The sequence below is a fragment of the Saccopteryx leptura genome, chromosome 6, assembly GCF_036850995.1.
Source record: "Saccopteryx leptura isolate mSacLep1 chromosome 6, mSacLep1_pri_phased_curated, whole genome shotgun sequence".
Taxonomy (NCBI): domain Eukaryota; kingdom Metazoa; phylum Chordata; class Mammalia; order Chiroptera; family Emballonuridae; genus Saccopteryx; species Saccopteryx leptura.
Window position 1 is genome coordinate 101,909,769 of NC_089508.1, and position 15,626 is coordinate 101,925,394.

Genomic DNA, 15,626 nt, shown 5'->3' on the forward strand with positions numbered 1-15,626 from the left:
CTGCTGTCTGGGCTGGAAGAAGCGTCTCAGCATCACGTTTCAAAACAGAAGGCCAGCCCGGTTAGCTCTGAGGGAGGCAGCTTTGCGAGAGCTCGGGCTGCTGATGTTGAGGAAGTGGGGTCAGGGCCGGCAGAGCTACATTTGACAAACTTAAGTCCTTTCGAATATGAATTTTTTAAAAATTGATTTTAGTAAGAGAGGTAGGTAGGTAGAGAGAGAGAGACAGGAATATCTGCTCCTGTCTGTGCCCTGACCAGGGATTGAACTGGCAACCTCTGTAATACGGGACTGTGCTCTCTAACCAACTAAGCTATCCGGCCAGGGCTGAATATGAATTTAACTGTTTACATATCCTCTCCCTCTTTGACTTTTTCATGATACGGACAGAGGTGGATTTAACAGCAGGTGCACTGGGCGCACACCCTGGTACCTAACTTCTGAAGAGCCCCACAAAACTCCAACTACTCTTTTTTCTAATGTAAGGGGCCCAATCTTTTCTTCTGTGCCCGGAGCATCAACTGACCTTAATCTGCCTCTGGTACGGATATCCATGTTCATTGAAAAAAATTAAAAATACATATAAGCAAAAAGGAAGGGAAGATCAGACTTACTGATAATAAGCCCAGACTTATTGATACATGCTGTTACATCCACTTCCTTTCAGGCTTTATATGTGTCTGTCTCCAACTGTATCTATAGCTATCTCTATGGATACACATATACACAGGATAATGCTGTATATATCATTTTATAACTTGCTTTTTTACTCAATAGTACATCAGTACTTATATATCTACATCATCATTTGTGGGTCTGCTATAATACTTATAACTAGTTCCCTTCGTTTTCAATAATTTGCTATTATAAACATAATATAAAATACTACTATAAAATAACTTGCCATATAAAAATGGTTGTGCCATTATCTAATTTTTTCTTAAGATAAACTTTTAGGAGCCCTGGCCGGTTGGCTCAGCGGTAGAGCGTCGGCCTAGTGTGCGGGAGACCTGGGTTCGATTCCCGGCCAGGGCACATAGGAGAAGCGCCCATTTGCTTCTCCACCCCCACCCCCTCCTTCCTCTCTGTCTCTCTCTTCCTCTCCCGCAGCCAAGGCTCCATTGGAGCAGAGATGGCCCGGGCGCTGGGGATGGCTCCTTGGCCTCTGCCCCAGGTGCTAGAGTGGCTCTGGTCGCGGCAGAGCGACACCCCGGAGGGGCAGAGCATCGCCCCCTGGTGGGCGTGCCGGGTGCATCCCGGTCAGGCGCATGCGGGAATCTGTCTGACTGTCTCTCACCGTTTCCAGCTTCAGAAAAATACAAAAAAAAAAAAAAAAAAAAGATAAACTTCTAGGAGTAAAATTTAAATTAATGGATTCAAAGTGTATATAAATTATTAAAGTTTTTTATAAACCTATCAACACAAATTACCTATTGTCTGTAAAGGTAAAGTTAGTTTATTCCCTCTGTATTCTAAAGATCATGGTTCTGGCCCATACAATTCCTGTAAACTGCAGCCTAAATTTTTTTTATGACAATCCCAAACTCGGGGCCTTCCTGCTCACTCTGCTGAGTGTCCCAGGGTCTCGTTCTCATCCTTGCTCTCTTTTCTCTCTTCCAGAGTGAATTAGATGTATCCTTTCTCAATGCTGTGAGCCAGGTCTTCCTAAGTACCTGGCAAACCACATGCTAGTCTTTATCAGGTAAGTGCCACGGGCAGGAAAACAATTCAGCAGCATCTAGAATCCCTAGTGCTGATCATCAACAACTTGAACAAGATAGCCAGAGGTACAGGGGCTTTGCTGAAACACCCCACCTTTTCTTTACAAAGACAATTTTTAAGATTTTTCTATTTTTCAGACAGGGCAATAATATGATAGTAGTTGATAATAACTGTCATTAACTTATATATTAACTTCCTTACATGGAAGAGACCTTTTTTAGAATTTCAATAACGCAGGCAGAAAGGCTTTGGTCCTTGCAGAGAAATGGATTTTCATGGCTTGGGAGAGAAAGAAATCTCCAGAAATTCTCCACATGATCAGAATAAGGCCTTTGGGATGATAAACTAGAGGGTTAAAGAAATTGCCTGGCTTATATTCATCTCCTTTTATAGCAGAGAATGCTCTCTTACTCTTCTCCCTTTTAAATCAAAGCATCCAAAGGGCCCCAACAACAAGCATGACTGGCTTAGAATACTGCAGTCTGCAGATTTGGCAAGAAGCCACTGGATTTTGTGTGAGTGTTCTGGAGGTTTTCTTTTTTTCTTTTTTTTTTTTACAGAGAGGGATAGACAGACAGGAAAGGAGAGATGAGAAGCATCAATCATCAGTTTTTTATTGACACACCTTAGTTGTTTATTGATTGCTTTCTCATATGTGCCTTGACTGGGGGTCTTCAGCAGACCGAGTAACCCCTTGCTCAAGCCAGCGACATTGGGTCCAAGCTGGTGAGCTTTGCTCAAACCAGATGAGCTCGCACTCAAGCTGGTGACCTCGGGGTCTCGAACCTGGGTCCTCTACATCCCAGTCTGATGCTCTATGCACCGTGCCACCGCCTGATTAGATGGTGTTTTGACTTTTAAGTTAACTTTTACTTCCAAAATTTGCTTACCACTTGAAAGCAATAAATGAGTCCTTTGAGAAGACATTAGGCTTGAATCTAAAATAGTATCATTATCACAAATATATATTAATTATGACCTGTCTCAGTATATGTATATAGACATACATTTAGACACCTATGCCCAGAGTCAGTATATTCTGGAGAAATGGTCATTCACCTTTTCCTACAAATAGAAAGTGTCAGTCATCACGTTGACAAACTTCATTTGCCGGCTGTATTTAGAAACCTCTCTAAATTAACTGGAAAAATCTGAGTGCCCTCTAATGGTGAGTGACCTAAATCTAGGATCCCTTTGACCTATTAGGCGACTGAAGACCAGCCTGGCTATCAGCACGTAACATTCCATTTTAACTAAGCCCTTTAAAGCAACTTAGAATCAATCTCTTCGTCCTTGTCCAGGGGAAGAAGAAAATGCCTTTTGATTCAGAGAGTCATCAGGAAGATAGTGAATGCCGATAGACACTGCCCTGGGAATTAGAACCCAAGTTCCGCGTTGGGTCCCACCACCAACTATCTGTGTGTTGGACAAGACACAAACTCTCACCTCAAAAAGACGGAATTAGACTAGAAGAGTTTTAAAACCCTCTCAGCCTTAATATTTGATGTTAGCACAACTCTAGGTAACTGAGCTGAGTTACCTTATACCTAGAACAGGAGGTGAGAGACTTACGAGTTTAGATATTAAGAGAATTAAAGTGAATCAGATGTAACAGGATATGCAGTGCAGTCAGACTAGTTGTGTTGATGTGTCTAACAAATTGACTAGATGTTTATTAGAGGTAGAGTTGGGTCTGTCTTTGTATCCATCTGGCATATAGCATAGGTCCATGTCATGAGCTCCAGCATTCTTATTTGAATTTCATTTCCACACCGAGACCCACAGTTTGTACCTTTCCCCTCATTTTACTTAATTTCATTTTTGCCTTCTCTTCCTCTCTGACCAACTTATTTATTTACTGTCCTAAGGAATTACTTAGCCATATCCACCTGATACATTAGGGATTCTGCATCTTTCAGAGAAAGGAACTAATCTCTCTGCTCTGGGGGCTGTGTGCCTGTGTTCCGGGTGTGACTTCAGAGGAGCCTCCTGTGGTCTGAAAGTGGAGTGGGTAGCTGGCCAGGCAGGCCCGGGACACTGCTCTTCTGTTAACATTCTTAAAAGGTGTTCACCCTCAGCCATCTGAAAAAAATCCAAATGAAAAACCCAACTCTACTCTGCCTCTACTCTGCCTCCCATGCACAGGGAGTGCATCTACACCCCACTTTTGTAACAGTAAGACCAGGGAGCCTGTTAGAGGCGCACCCTGTGTCCTTCTCTCTGTGCTGGCCACAGACAACCTACATCTCTGCTCTGGGAGCAGGTGACCAAGAACCCAGCTGGCCGTTAGCACTGTTGATATCGGTTCTGCCAGGTACACCTCCTCAGGCCTTCAAGGGTCGAAAACAGACAACTGATATCATGACAGCCTGGATGTGGTTCTTCCAACACTCGGAGCACATACTCTGTGCATGCTCAGGCTTAAAGCCTTCTTGTCAGCCCACATGGAACAGGCACAGTTTAAGGCTCAGCTTGGGTGCAGCGGCAGGAGGGTGGAAGTTAGAACCTCAGGGCATCCCCGGAAAGTCCTCTGCTTGCCGGCTCTCTGCAGGCGCTTTCCCACTGTGCAGCCTTGTAGGAACGGGGCGGTTTTCCACGGTCTGCATGTTAGAGTTTGAGATATAAAATGCACCATTTTCATTCTCCTTACTATGGGCTTGTTCCATTTCACAGAGCAAGACAGATGGGATTTTAAAAAGGAACGACCTAAGCACAGAAATCAGGACAGAAATTCTGACTTGTTGAAAACCCTCCCATTAGGTAGAAACTCTGCAGCCATGCCTGGTGAGGCAGACTGCACCCTGGGGGCCGAGCCTGGCGGTGACCTAAATCATTCAGGTGCCGTGAGCAAACTCCTGGTCCCTCTTCACGTCCCACTCCACCCACTGGGCTGAGATGCGGCCTGAGGACTCAGGGCCCTGCTTCCGTAGAAAGTGCTTCCTGTTACAGACTTTGGTGGACTTAAGACTTCAAATTCCATGAGTTAAGATCAGTTTTAGTTAATTTAAAAATAATAATACTTAAAAAAATAAAATTTAAAGAAAGAGAACCATGGTTTTTTAGGAACCAACTGATGAGCTTCCCAAAATGTGTTCCACCCTGGAGCCCCAGGTGTAAATTCTTCAGACAACTTATAATTCGAAGGGCTGTCTCTACCCCTTTCTGCTGGACATTCAGGATGGCGCCAGCAAGTGGTGCTGTGTGGGAAACGTCCAGCTCCTCAATCCCAGGGGCACTCCTCCTAGGGTGGAAATACAGACAACCGTAGCAGCCTTTCTGGCATTCGGTGCCTGTGAGGAGGCTCACAGACTTGGCTTACTGTGGCTGGAGTGGGATGCAGCAGAATGGCCTTCGACCTGGACAGCTCAGGGTCTTTCCTGGACCCCTTCGCTGTCCTTCGGCAGCTCCCCTCTCCCAGGGCTGCAGGTGCTTACCGAGAGCCTGCAGGAGCCCCCATCCATTTCTGGACCATCATCCAACTACCTGGGCCCCCGAATTTGCTGGGCGCCCAGACATCCCAGAACCTGCTTCCAGGGCCCATGCAGCCTCCCCCCCATCCCAGGACTGGGGGCAGGAATGACAGTAGCTGGGACGGTAACTGGTAACCCACACCTTAACATAGGGAGAAGAGCAGGGAGCAAGCTGGGGTCCCTATTTATATTCTTGTGCTCCCTCCCCCAAAAATATAGAGTACGCCTAGAATCCAGAATGTTTTAATTCAGAAATATCTAAAGAAAAATCTTAAGAACATTCATGGTATTTTACAAGTCCTTAGAGCCCAAAAGCCTGAGCAGTTCATTCTAGAACCTTAAAGCTCCTGTGAGTAATGTGAAAGTCCCCTGATTCATGACCTTTCTATTGCAGTGAGGGTGGGGGACTAGGAGGGTCTGGGTCCTGCTTGGACTTGCTGTGACTCAGTTACCTGCCCCTGGTTCCCTGCGAGGACGGATGCGCATGGAACGGTCATCAGCACCACCGAGATTGGAGATTCACATCAAACCCTGATACAGCCCCCTGTGGGGCATCACATCCCTTTTAAAGATATCTTTGTTTTTAAGATTTTTTTTTATTTATTAATTTTAGAGAGGAGGGAGAGAGAGAGAGAGAGAGAGAGAGAGAGAGAGAGAAACAGACAGAAGGGGGGGAGGAGCAGGAAGTATCACTCCCATATGTGCCTTGACCAGGCAAGCCCAGGGTTTCAAACCTGCGACCTCAGCATTCCTCTCAGGACCTCACTTTTTAGATGAAGAGGCTGAGGTTCTGAGAGGTTCTGTGACATGTCTCAATCCATAGAGCTACTTTGGGGCAGAGCTGGTATTCGGGTTTCCAGGGCTATAAATTAGATATATGGTTAAATTTGACATATTTTTTAAAAATTATTTTTATTTATTCATTTTAGAGAAGAGAGACAGAGAGAGAGAGAGAGAGAGAGAGAGAGAGAGAGAAGGGGAGGAACAGGAAGCATCAACTCCTATATGTGCCTTGACCAGACAAGCCCAGGGTTTTGAACCAGCGACCTCAGCATGCCAGGTTGATGCTTGATCCACTGTGCCACCACAGATCAGGCAAATTTGACATATTCTTTTTTTTTTTTGGTATTTTTCTGAAGTTGGAAACGGGAAGAGACAGACTCCCGCATGTGCCCAACCGGGATCCACCCGGCACGCCCACCAGGGGGCGATGCTCTGCCCCTCGGGGTGTCGCTCTGCCACGACCAGAGCCACTCTAGCGCCTGGGGCAGAGGCCAAGGAGCCATCCATCCCCAGCGCCCGGGCCATCTTTGTTCCAATGGAGCCTTGGCTGCGGGAGGGGAAGAGAGAGACAGAGGGGAAGGAGGGAGTGGGTGGAGAAGCAAATGGGCGCCTCTCCTATGTGCCCTGGCTGGGAATCGAACCCGGGTCCCCTGCACGCCAGGCCGACGCTCTACCGCTGAGCCAACCGGCCAGGGCCTTGACATATTCTTTAAAAATTCATAATTATCAGTAGATTGTAGCAATTTAGTTGCTAACATTTTAAAGTTTCTGTCACCATTCTAGTTTGTCAAAGCTTTTTCCCAAATTAGAGAAGTTCTGGAGAAACTGTAGTCTTTGGGAGGAGTCAGAAATAAAGTAAAATCTTGAGAATATCTTGATAAGAGCATGCTCTCCACAAGTGAGGTTCACATTCAGAGGCTGGTAACACCTCTTTTTCCTTTTGCAAATATGCGAACAGAAAGCACGACTGGGAAGGGTGGGGGATGTGCCAGGCCGGCGTTAGGAGGGCGGTGCTGAGGGGCCAGGCGCAGGAGGCTCCCGTCAGTATGTGGAGTGAGGAGTCTCAAAACTACCAACAGTCCCCAGGAGTCGGCCTTCAGCTTCGGAGAGGGATGGACTGTTGCAGATTAAACAGTCTGCCTTCTAGGGTTTTTGGCTCTCACTAGCCTTAGCCATCTATTACCTTTCAGTGTGTTCTGAGTCCTTTAGATGCCATGCCCATCTGCTGCTGTTCCTCCCCAGGTCCTTCTGTCTTACCCTACTCCTGTGTTCCATGCTTCTAGGTTCTGTTTTACTCAGGAATAGTGACAGCAAGTTATGAAAAGCAACAGGAAAAATGCAAGAGAAATGACAGGCTTTTTTGACCAATTGCTGTCTTTTCTATTTTTACCCAAACCTACATAAACTTTTTTTTTAAATTACACCTTGATATTTTGTTGCTCTATGAGTATGAATGGATCTTTAAGGAAAACCGACTTTAAAATAAAGATACAGCCTGACCAGGCAGTGGCGCAGTGGATAGAGCGTCGGACTGGGATGCAGAGGACCCAGGTTCGAGACCCCGAGGTCGCCAGCTTGAGCACAGGCTCATCTGGTTTGAGCAAAAGCCCACCAGCTTGAACCCAAGGTCGCTGGCTCCAGCAAGGGGTTACTCGGTCTGCTGAAGGCCAGCGGTCAAGGCACATATGAGAAAGCAATCAATGAACAACTAAGGTGTTGCAACGTGCAATGAAAAACTGATGATTGATGCTTCTCATCTCTCTCCTTTCCTGTCTGTCCCTATCTATCCCTCTATCTCTGTAAAAAATAAATAAATAAATAAATAAAAATTAAAAAATAAAGATACATTCCTGTTCAGTGGCACAGTTAAGGAGAGGCAATTCTAAGCCTGTCAGAGCACAGAAGACTAGCTCACAAGGAGGGCACCCAGGAGGAGTCTTCCTGACAGTCATCTGTGCAGCAGTTGATTTTCTGTGGGGAATGTGAACACCCTGGCCTTTTGCAGCTTATCTAATTTCATGGGAAATTGTATTAAAATATAAATAATGAGAGCAAGATTTTTCCTACCCTTGTGTATTAAAGGACTTGGCTTAACTAAGATCTTATTTTAAAAAATCAAAACAAATGATTGAGACCAAAGTCTAGTTAGAAATTCAATTTCTAGCCTGGGCTCTGCCTTGGAAGTTTCCATGGGCCCATTTGAATATATGCTGCTCGGTTTCTGTTATGAAAGGATAATCAGGCCAACACAGTGGTGTTAAAATACCGTGTTGAAAGTGTTTTGTGCCTGACCTGTGGTGGCACAGTGGATAGAGCATGGACCTGGAACACAGGTCGCTGGTTCCAAGTTCCGGGCTTGCCTGGTTAAGGCACATACGACAAGCAGTCGATGAACAACTAAAGTGAAGCAGCTATGAGTTCATCCTCTTTGCTCCCCTGCCCTTCTCTCTTTTCTCTGTAAAATCAGCAAATAAAATATTTTAAAAAATAAAGTTTTATGATCCATAGATCAAAATTCCAGTGTAGAAAACACAAGCAGTTCAATCACTTTAATTAAAATACCTATTTAAGGTGGCACTAATATTAGTGGAGTCTCAAGATGTCCAACTCCTATCTACATTACAGAGAAATTCAGAAAGGCTTCCAGGTTTCAGGGTGAGGAGAAAGAGGGGCTTTATGAATCCGATCCTTGGGAGGCTGTCTGTAGTTCATGTCAGCTCCAACTGTAGGGTGCCTTTGAAGGGAAACAAGTTGCCTTAACCTTTAAGTCAGTCAAGTTCAGTATAGCCTGAAGGTAGGGCCTTCTTGAAATAGTAATTTTCAGTTCACCACATTAGTAGACCAGCTGCGTAGGCCTTTCTTGCTTTGTCTTATTCCTAATGTCAGGGTTAAAATATGTGTGTCCATTTATTGCCATGGGACTTGGCAGATCAAGTATTTTTTGGTCCCTGCCTACCTGGCATATAGCCCAAATGCCATTACTCTTGGCCTCACCCGTGTGCACAAGTTGCTCATAAACCAAATCAAGATGTGACCAACAGCTGGATTCCTTTTTTAAAGGAGTCACATGATTCCAGGGGAGAATCCACTTTCAGGCTTCTGCCTCACATTGGATTTGGTCTGTGGTTTCCCTATATAGTGCCAGAAAGCTGCATGATTTTGAGAGCTTTGAGCCAGATACTCAGATAGACAGTCACATGCCCACAGTACAGATGACCTCACTGAGCAACTCATGTTTCCAGAATGTTGGGAAATTCAGGCTAGTTGAAGAACCATGTCCTTGCAATGTGAGGTATCAATGGTTGATATGATTCAGCAGTAAATTCTAACGTGAATTTCAAAATAGTTGGTCAGCTGCTCAAGGGAACATCTGAATTGCTGATCATCTGGTTGCCAAAGCTAGAACAGTCTTCAGAGCAGCTTGATCCCTGAACCCATTCAATTCAAAGAGATTAAAATTAGATCTCCTGCCTGACTAGGCAGTGGTGCAGTGGATAGAGCGTTGGACTGGGACGCGGTGAACCCAGGTTTGAGACCCGAGGTCGCCAGCTTGAGCGTGGGCTCATCTGGTTTGAGCAAGGCTCACCTCAAGCAAGGGGTTACTCGGTCTGCTGAAGGCCCACAGTCAAAGCACAGATGAGAGAGCAATCAGTGAACAACTAAGGTGTCGCAAGGAAAAACTGATGATTGATGCTTCTCATCTCCATTCCTGTCTGTCTGTCCCTATCCGTCTTCTCTCTCTCACTGTAAAAATAAATAAATTTTTAAAACAGATTATATTTTGGCCCTGGCCAGTTGGCTCAGCGGTAGAGCGTCGGCCTGGCATGCAGGAGTCCCGGGTTCAATTCCTGGCCAGGGCACACAGGAGAAGCGCCCATCTGCTTCTCCACCCCTCCCCCTCTCCTTCCTCTCTTTCTCTCTCTTCCCCTCCCGCAGCCGAGGCTCCATTGGAGCAAAGATGGCCCGGGCACTGAGGATGGCTCTGTGGCCTCTGCCTCAGGCACTAGAATGGCTCTGGATGCAACAGAGTGACGCCCCAGAGGGGCAGAGCATCGCCTCCTGGTGGGCATGCCAGGTGGATCCCGGTTGGGCGCATGCGGGAGTCTGTCTGCCTCCCCATTTCCAGCTTTGGAAAAATGAAAAAAAAAATTATATTTAAAAAAAACATAAAAAAAAAATTTGATCTCCTGTCTCAAAGAAAATTATTTTGGATGAGCTGACATTCTCAAAGACAGGAAGGTTTTCACTGCCCTTCAGTGATTATACAGGGGGATTCTACAGGCCATTTTCCATGCAGACACCTGTGCTCCCCAATTCTGCCTGCCTTTGTACCTGACTGGGTCTGGTGAACAGCACTGAGTCAAGGGCCTAATATTTCAGTCCCAATTTGGCCATGGACAAAGCAATCATCTATATAATTGGAAGATATTAACAGGTATATCAAAATAAAGCATTTTTTTTCTGGGTCACTTAAGGACAGTTCCCATGGGCTCCTGAAAAAGTTTATTCTGCTGAAGGACTGTGTGCACAGAGCTAAATGAGGCATCACTGCAGAGCCTAACAGAAACTTAAGTCATCCAGAGGGCTGCCTCACTCTCTACAGATGTACTTTACTAAACGTATACAGTAGTAGACGTGAACATCTGAAATTACTGAAACTCAGGTAGTAATGATTCACTTTACAAAGATTCACTATTGAGTATGAACTCCCGTGGTGCATTTAATAACTCATTTATTGAATGAAGTTTATTTGAAACAACCTGTTAGCTGTTTGATTTTTTTAACACACCAGGATAATACTCTTTAAATAGAGATGGAAACTTAGAATTCATAAACACTCAATGATCATCATCTCATTCCAGTTCTTTTTTCCCCATTTTTTTATTTTTTTATTTTTTACAGAGACAGAGAGTGAGTCAGAGAGAGGGATAGACAGGAACGAAGAGAGATGAGAAGCATCAATTATTAGTTTTTCATTGCGCGTTGCAACACTTTAGTTGTTCATTGATTGCGTTTTCGTATGTGCCTTGACCGCGGGCCTTCAGCAGACCGAGTAGCCCCTTGTTGGAGCCAGCGACCTTGGGTTCAAGCTGGTGGGCTTTTGCTCAAACCAGATGAGCCTGTGCTCAAGCTGGCGACCTCGGGGTCTTGAACCTGGGTCCTCTGCATCCCAGTCCAACGCTCTATCCACTGCACCACCGCCTGGTCAGGCTAGTTCTCCTTTTTTTTTAAAAAAGATTTTATATTATTTATTGAGTTTTACAGAGGTGGGGGGAGAGAAGTGAGGTGGGGGGTAGAACAGGAAGCATCAACTTGTAGCGGTTGCCTCTCGTATTTGCCTTGGGGTTTCAAACCAGCAGCCTCAGTGTTCTAGGTCAACACTTGATCCACTGCCCACCACAGGCCAGGCCCTTCTTCTTTCACAAAAGGAAAGTTAGGTACTCGAAGGGTTTCCTGGTGAAAGAATTCGGCTCCAATTAGGCAGACATCATAGACTACCAGTATTTCCTCTTCCCCCATGCCCTGGACTAACTATCCAGTAAGAGCCATCAGTAAACTATAGTGGCTCCATAATTCTCAAAGGAGTATTTTTAGAACTTCCATTTATAAGAGGTACTATCTTGAAATTCAGAGTCTTTACCTACTTGGGAATTGAGTCAGCTTGCCTTGCCTTCATCATTCATTTCTCCTTGTAGTTATTTTTTCTTCAGGTTGTCTGACATAGAAGATAGCTTAAGATGCAAGTTGTAGAGGCATTTGTTTTGGGGTGGAGGTTTGAGTACCAAATGAGGGTGTATACTCAGAAGCCACAGGCCCCTCCTAAGAAATCTGGAAGGAGAGCAGTCAAGGCCAAACTTTGGGCTGAAAGCCCAGTCACTGGTGATTACTAATGATGTGACCTTGGACAATGACTTGAGCCGGTTAGCTTCTGTGTAAAATGAAGATAACATGCAACATGTTGTAAAGAAGACTGAAATAACATGTAAAGCCTCCAGTATACTGTATTCAATAAATCTTGGCTATTTGTTATTGTCTGGGAAAACAACATTGTTCTTGAGGCCAGGTCATGCTCTTGCCAAATGTCAATTGCCATGTTCTCTAGCTCTATGTAGATTTCCTTCTCCCTCTGGCTAAAAGGTGTAGCTGTTTCATTTCTACGCCTGCTGTCTAGTTAGCTTAATCTAAGTGAAACTAGGAGTATGTGAAGGGACACTTAAATTTTATCTCAATTCTGTTAAAAAGAAAAAAATATGATCTTCATACTTAGACTAATTTACACTGGAAAAATTTCAGGCTGAGCTCTACGTTATTACTTATTTCATGTAAACATTTTTACAACTAATTTCCTTAATGCGACCCTAGATAATGTTTAATTTGGATAAAGTACACATCATTTTGGATGAGATGGTGTTAAATGGCTGCATTGTAGAAACAAATCGGGCAAGAATTCTTGCCCCTTTACTAATTCTTGACAAGATGTCAGAAAGCTGAATGACGGAAGCTGTGCTGGGCATCTCTGTCAACATGGGAAATGAGAACACCGGACGTCTCTGCATCTGTAGCCCAAGAGAATCTGCAAGAGGACACCATTGCAAAATGAGGCATCCTTCCTCCCAAAGACATTTCAAACAGATGTTTTTCACAGTTCCTAAATGGAAAACAAAACAATTTTAAAATACAACGTACGAAGAAAATTTTTTCTATAAGAGATAAGTTTTATTTTCTAACTATTAGCACCCCTACACGCTCTTGTTTAAATTTTGTTAAATAAATTTAAAACTGACTTAAACACACATAGCACTTTGTCTTCTGAATATGACTGTCTAACGACTATGCTGTACACCTGAAAGTGCCGTAATTGAAAAATACAATTTCAAAGAAGTCAAACCTTTACCTATTGCGTGCCTGATGAAAAGAGCAGAATTAAATTTTATTTGCCAGTTTCTAAAAGCCTGAGATCAATTTTATGGGCACTTGGCAATTACCATGCCACCATGTACTTAATTATAGAGAATGTTACTACCAAATAATAAATGGTTGAACATTAATAGAGAGCCCTTACCTCCCAGGGTACTGGGCCCTCAGGCTACTGCCAGGGGTTTGCCCTGCCACCTGGATGCCCAAGAGGAAGGAAGGGCAGCGGAGGAGCCCACGAAGAGACTGGAGAGCTGGTCAGCTAAGCCTGTTCCTGCAAAAAGGGCAAACAAATCCAAAAAAGGCAGCAGGAAAGGATAAACCTGCAGACAAAAACATGCAAACAAAAGGGAAAAGGGGAGCAAAGGGAAAACAGGCCAAAGTGGCTGCCTAGGCCCCTAAAGAAGCTCTACCCTCGGAAAACAAACTAAAAATGAATTGAGTCCAGTCTCAGATGAAGCAGGAGGAAGGGAGCCAAGTCTAATTAATGTCATCTCATGTTTTATCAGCGGTCCCTCTCTCCCCTCTTGTACAATCCAGAGGAATATTTCATCAACTATTTTGTAAATGCAAGTTTTTAGTAGTTCTAGAAACATTTTGGAGAGAATTCCACTTATCCCATTTTTTAAAGTGTAAATTAAATGCTTTTTTAAAGAGGTAAAATAACTTGCTGGCTGTCAATTTTTTGGTACAACCAGAAAATAATGGGATGTTGAATATGGGAGGTTTCGACTATCTTGGGTGTCAGCTTAACACTCCATCGATGGGGGGGGTAGTTTTTACATCCTCTAATCAAAGCATACTACATGGCTATTTGGAATGTCTTTTACAGGAAGGGAGGGCGAGGGTGGACAGATGAGAAGCATCAACTCATAGTTGCGTTATTTTAGTTGTTCATTGATGGAATCTCTTATGTGCCTTGACCAGGGGCTCAAGCTGAGCCAGTGACCCCTTGTTCAAGCCAGCAATCTTTGGGTTCAAGCCAGCAAGCCACGCTCAAGCCAATGATTTCGAGGTTTCAAATCTAGGACCTCAGCATCCCAGGCTGACACTCGAGCCACTGCACCACCCCTTGTCAGGCTATTATGTATTTTAAATTACTTCTAGTCCCATGTTTTTGATAAAATTGTTTCCTAAAGAAAACCACTCCTTGAACTTGGCTCTCCTTGTCAGAATGTTGTGCACTCTGTAACATCTTTGGTGTGGCAGTTCAGTGTTCCTGCATTGTTAATGTGCTACAAAAGACTGAAAATTTGTGAATTCGTGGGACTTTGATCTAACAGTGTGTCAACATTTGAAGATACTGGTACTTGATGTTCTCTTAAGGAAAATAAGCTTCCAAACTTTAAGCTGGAAAGTCCCTGGAATAACTATTTAGACTAGAATCACAACTACATGACAGCATTTTTGGTACATATGTTAAGAATTGTGTAAAAATTGAAACACCTGTGTACTTATCCTCAAAATAGCCAATACAGTATCAATTATGAAAGAAAAAGAGAGCCCTTACAACTATCCTTTATGCATATTATAAAGTTTGTCTTATTAGAAAACATTTTTTGGCCCTGGCCGGTTGGCTCAGTGGTAGAGCATCGGCCTGGCGTGCAGAAGTCCCAGGTTCGATCCCCGGCCGGGGCACACAGGAGAAGCGTCCATCTGCTTCTCCACCCCTCCCCCTCTCCTTCCTCTCTCTCTCTCTTCCCCTCCTGCAGCGAGGCTCCATTGGAGCAAAGATGGCCTAGGCGCTGGGGATGGCTCCTTGGCCTCTGCCCCAGGCGCTGGAGTGGCTCTGGTCGCAACAGAGCGACGCCCCAGAGGGGCAGAGCTTCGCCCCTGGTGGGCGTGCCGGGTGGATCCCGGTCGGGCGCATGTTGGAGTCTGTCTGACTGTCTCTCCCCGTTTTCGGCTTCAGAAAAATACAGAAAAAAAAAAACCAACTTATTTTTTTGTAAAAGAAATTTAGTTCAAAGTTTAAAAATAGAATGCAAGAAAAGGGTATCTCTGTTTAGGGTGGTATGAAATGAACCCCGCCCCCCAATTTATTCCTTCTACTCCTTCTGGAACTTTCTGAAGCAAAGAAAACTGCTACAGCCTGACCTGCAGTGGCGCAGTGGATAAAGCATTGACCTGGAGTGCTGAGGTTGTCGGTTCAGACCCTGGGCTTGCCTGGTCAAGGCACACACAAGAAGCAATCAATGAACTAAAGTGAAGCAACTATGAATTGATAATTCTCATCCGTCCCCCCTACCCCCCCCCCCCGTAAAATGAATGCATTTTTAAAAAAAATCTTAAAGGAAAAAGAAAAGACAACTGCTACATAGCTATAAAAGAGCAATGCCCCAGTCTCCCAGCCCCGACCTTTTTATATGTTTTTGCTGCTCAGTCAAAAGTAGGACATAGAGAACTGTCTGAGTTAAAAAGAAAGAAAAAGCGCACAAGTTTATGTGCATGTAAGCACAGGGGGGCAGGTGGGATGAAGAAATAGAAATAGCTTTGGTATATTAAAATACGGTGCCAGCCAATGGAATTCCAAGAGCTCTTTCATCTACAATACTCCCCAGCAAAAGAACATAAACATTCTAGGGTACTAATAATTCATTCAGTAGTTTTTTTCTTTTCTCGTGTGAGTGGAAAGTGGAATTTTGTTTAAATTCTTGATCTGTTTACATATTTCAAAGTTTGTATCTGTAAAAACCCAGACATCAAGTCGATGATAGACTCCAGGTATAAACCTGAGTT

At 44.3% G+C, this 15,626-nt stretch overlaps 1 protein-coding gene across 1 annotated transcript in view; it reads left to right on the forward strand.

Moving 5' to 3' along the window:
- Positions 1–12,768, forward strand: part of AP4S1 (adaptor related protein complex 4 subunit sigma 1) — a 57,081-nt gene extending 44,313 nt beyond the window's left edge. Inside the window, exons 6-7 of the mRNA XM_066341680.1 lie at positions 1,618–1,629; positions 12,336–12,768. Of these exons, the coding sequence (XP_066197777.1) occupies positions 1,618–1,629; positions 12,336–12,464 (141 nt within the window). The 3' untranslated portion in view covers positions 12,465–12,768. The remainder of the gene's footprint in view (positions 1–1,617; positions 1,630–12,335) is intronic.
- The last annotated feature ends 2,858 nt before the right edge of the window (positions 12,769–15,626 follow it).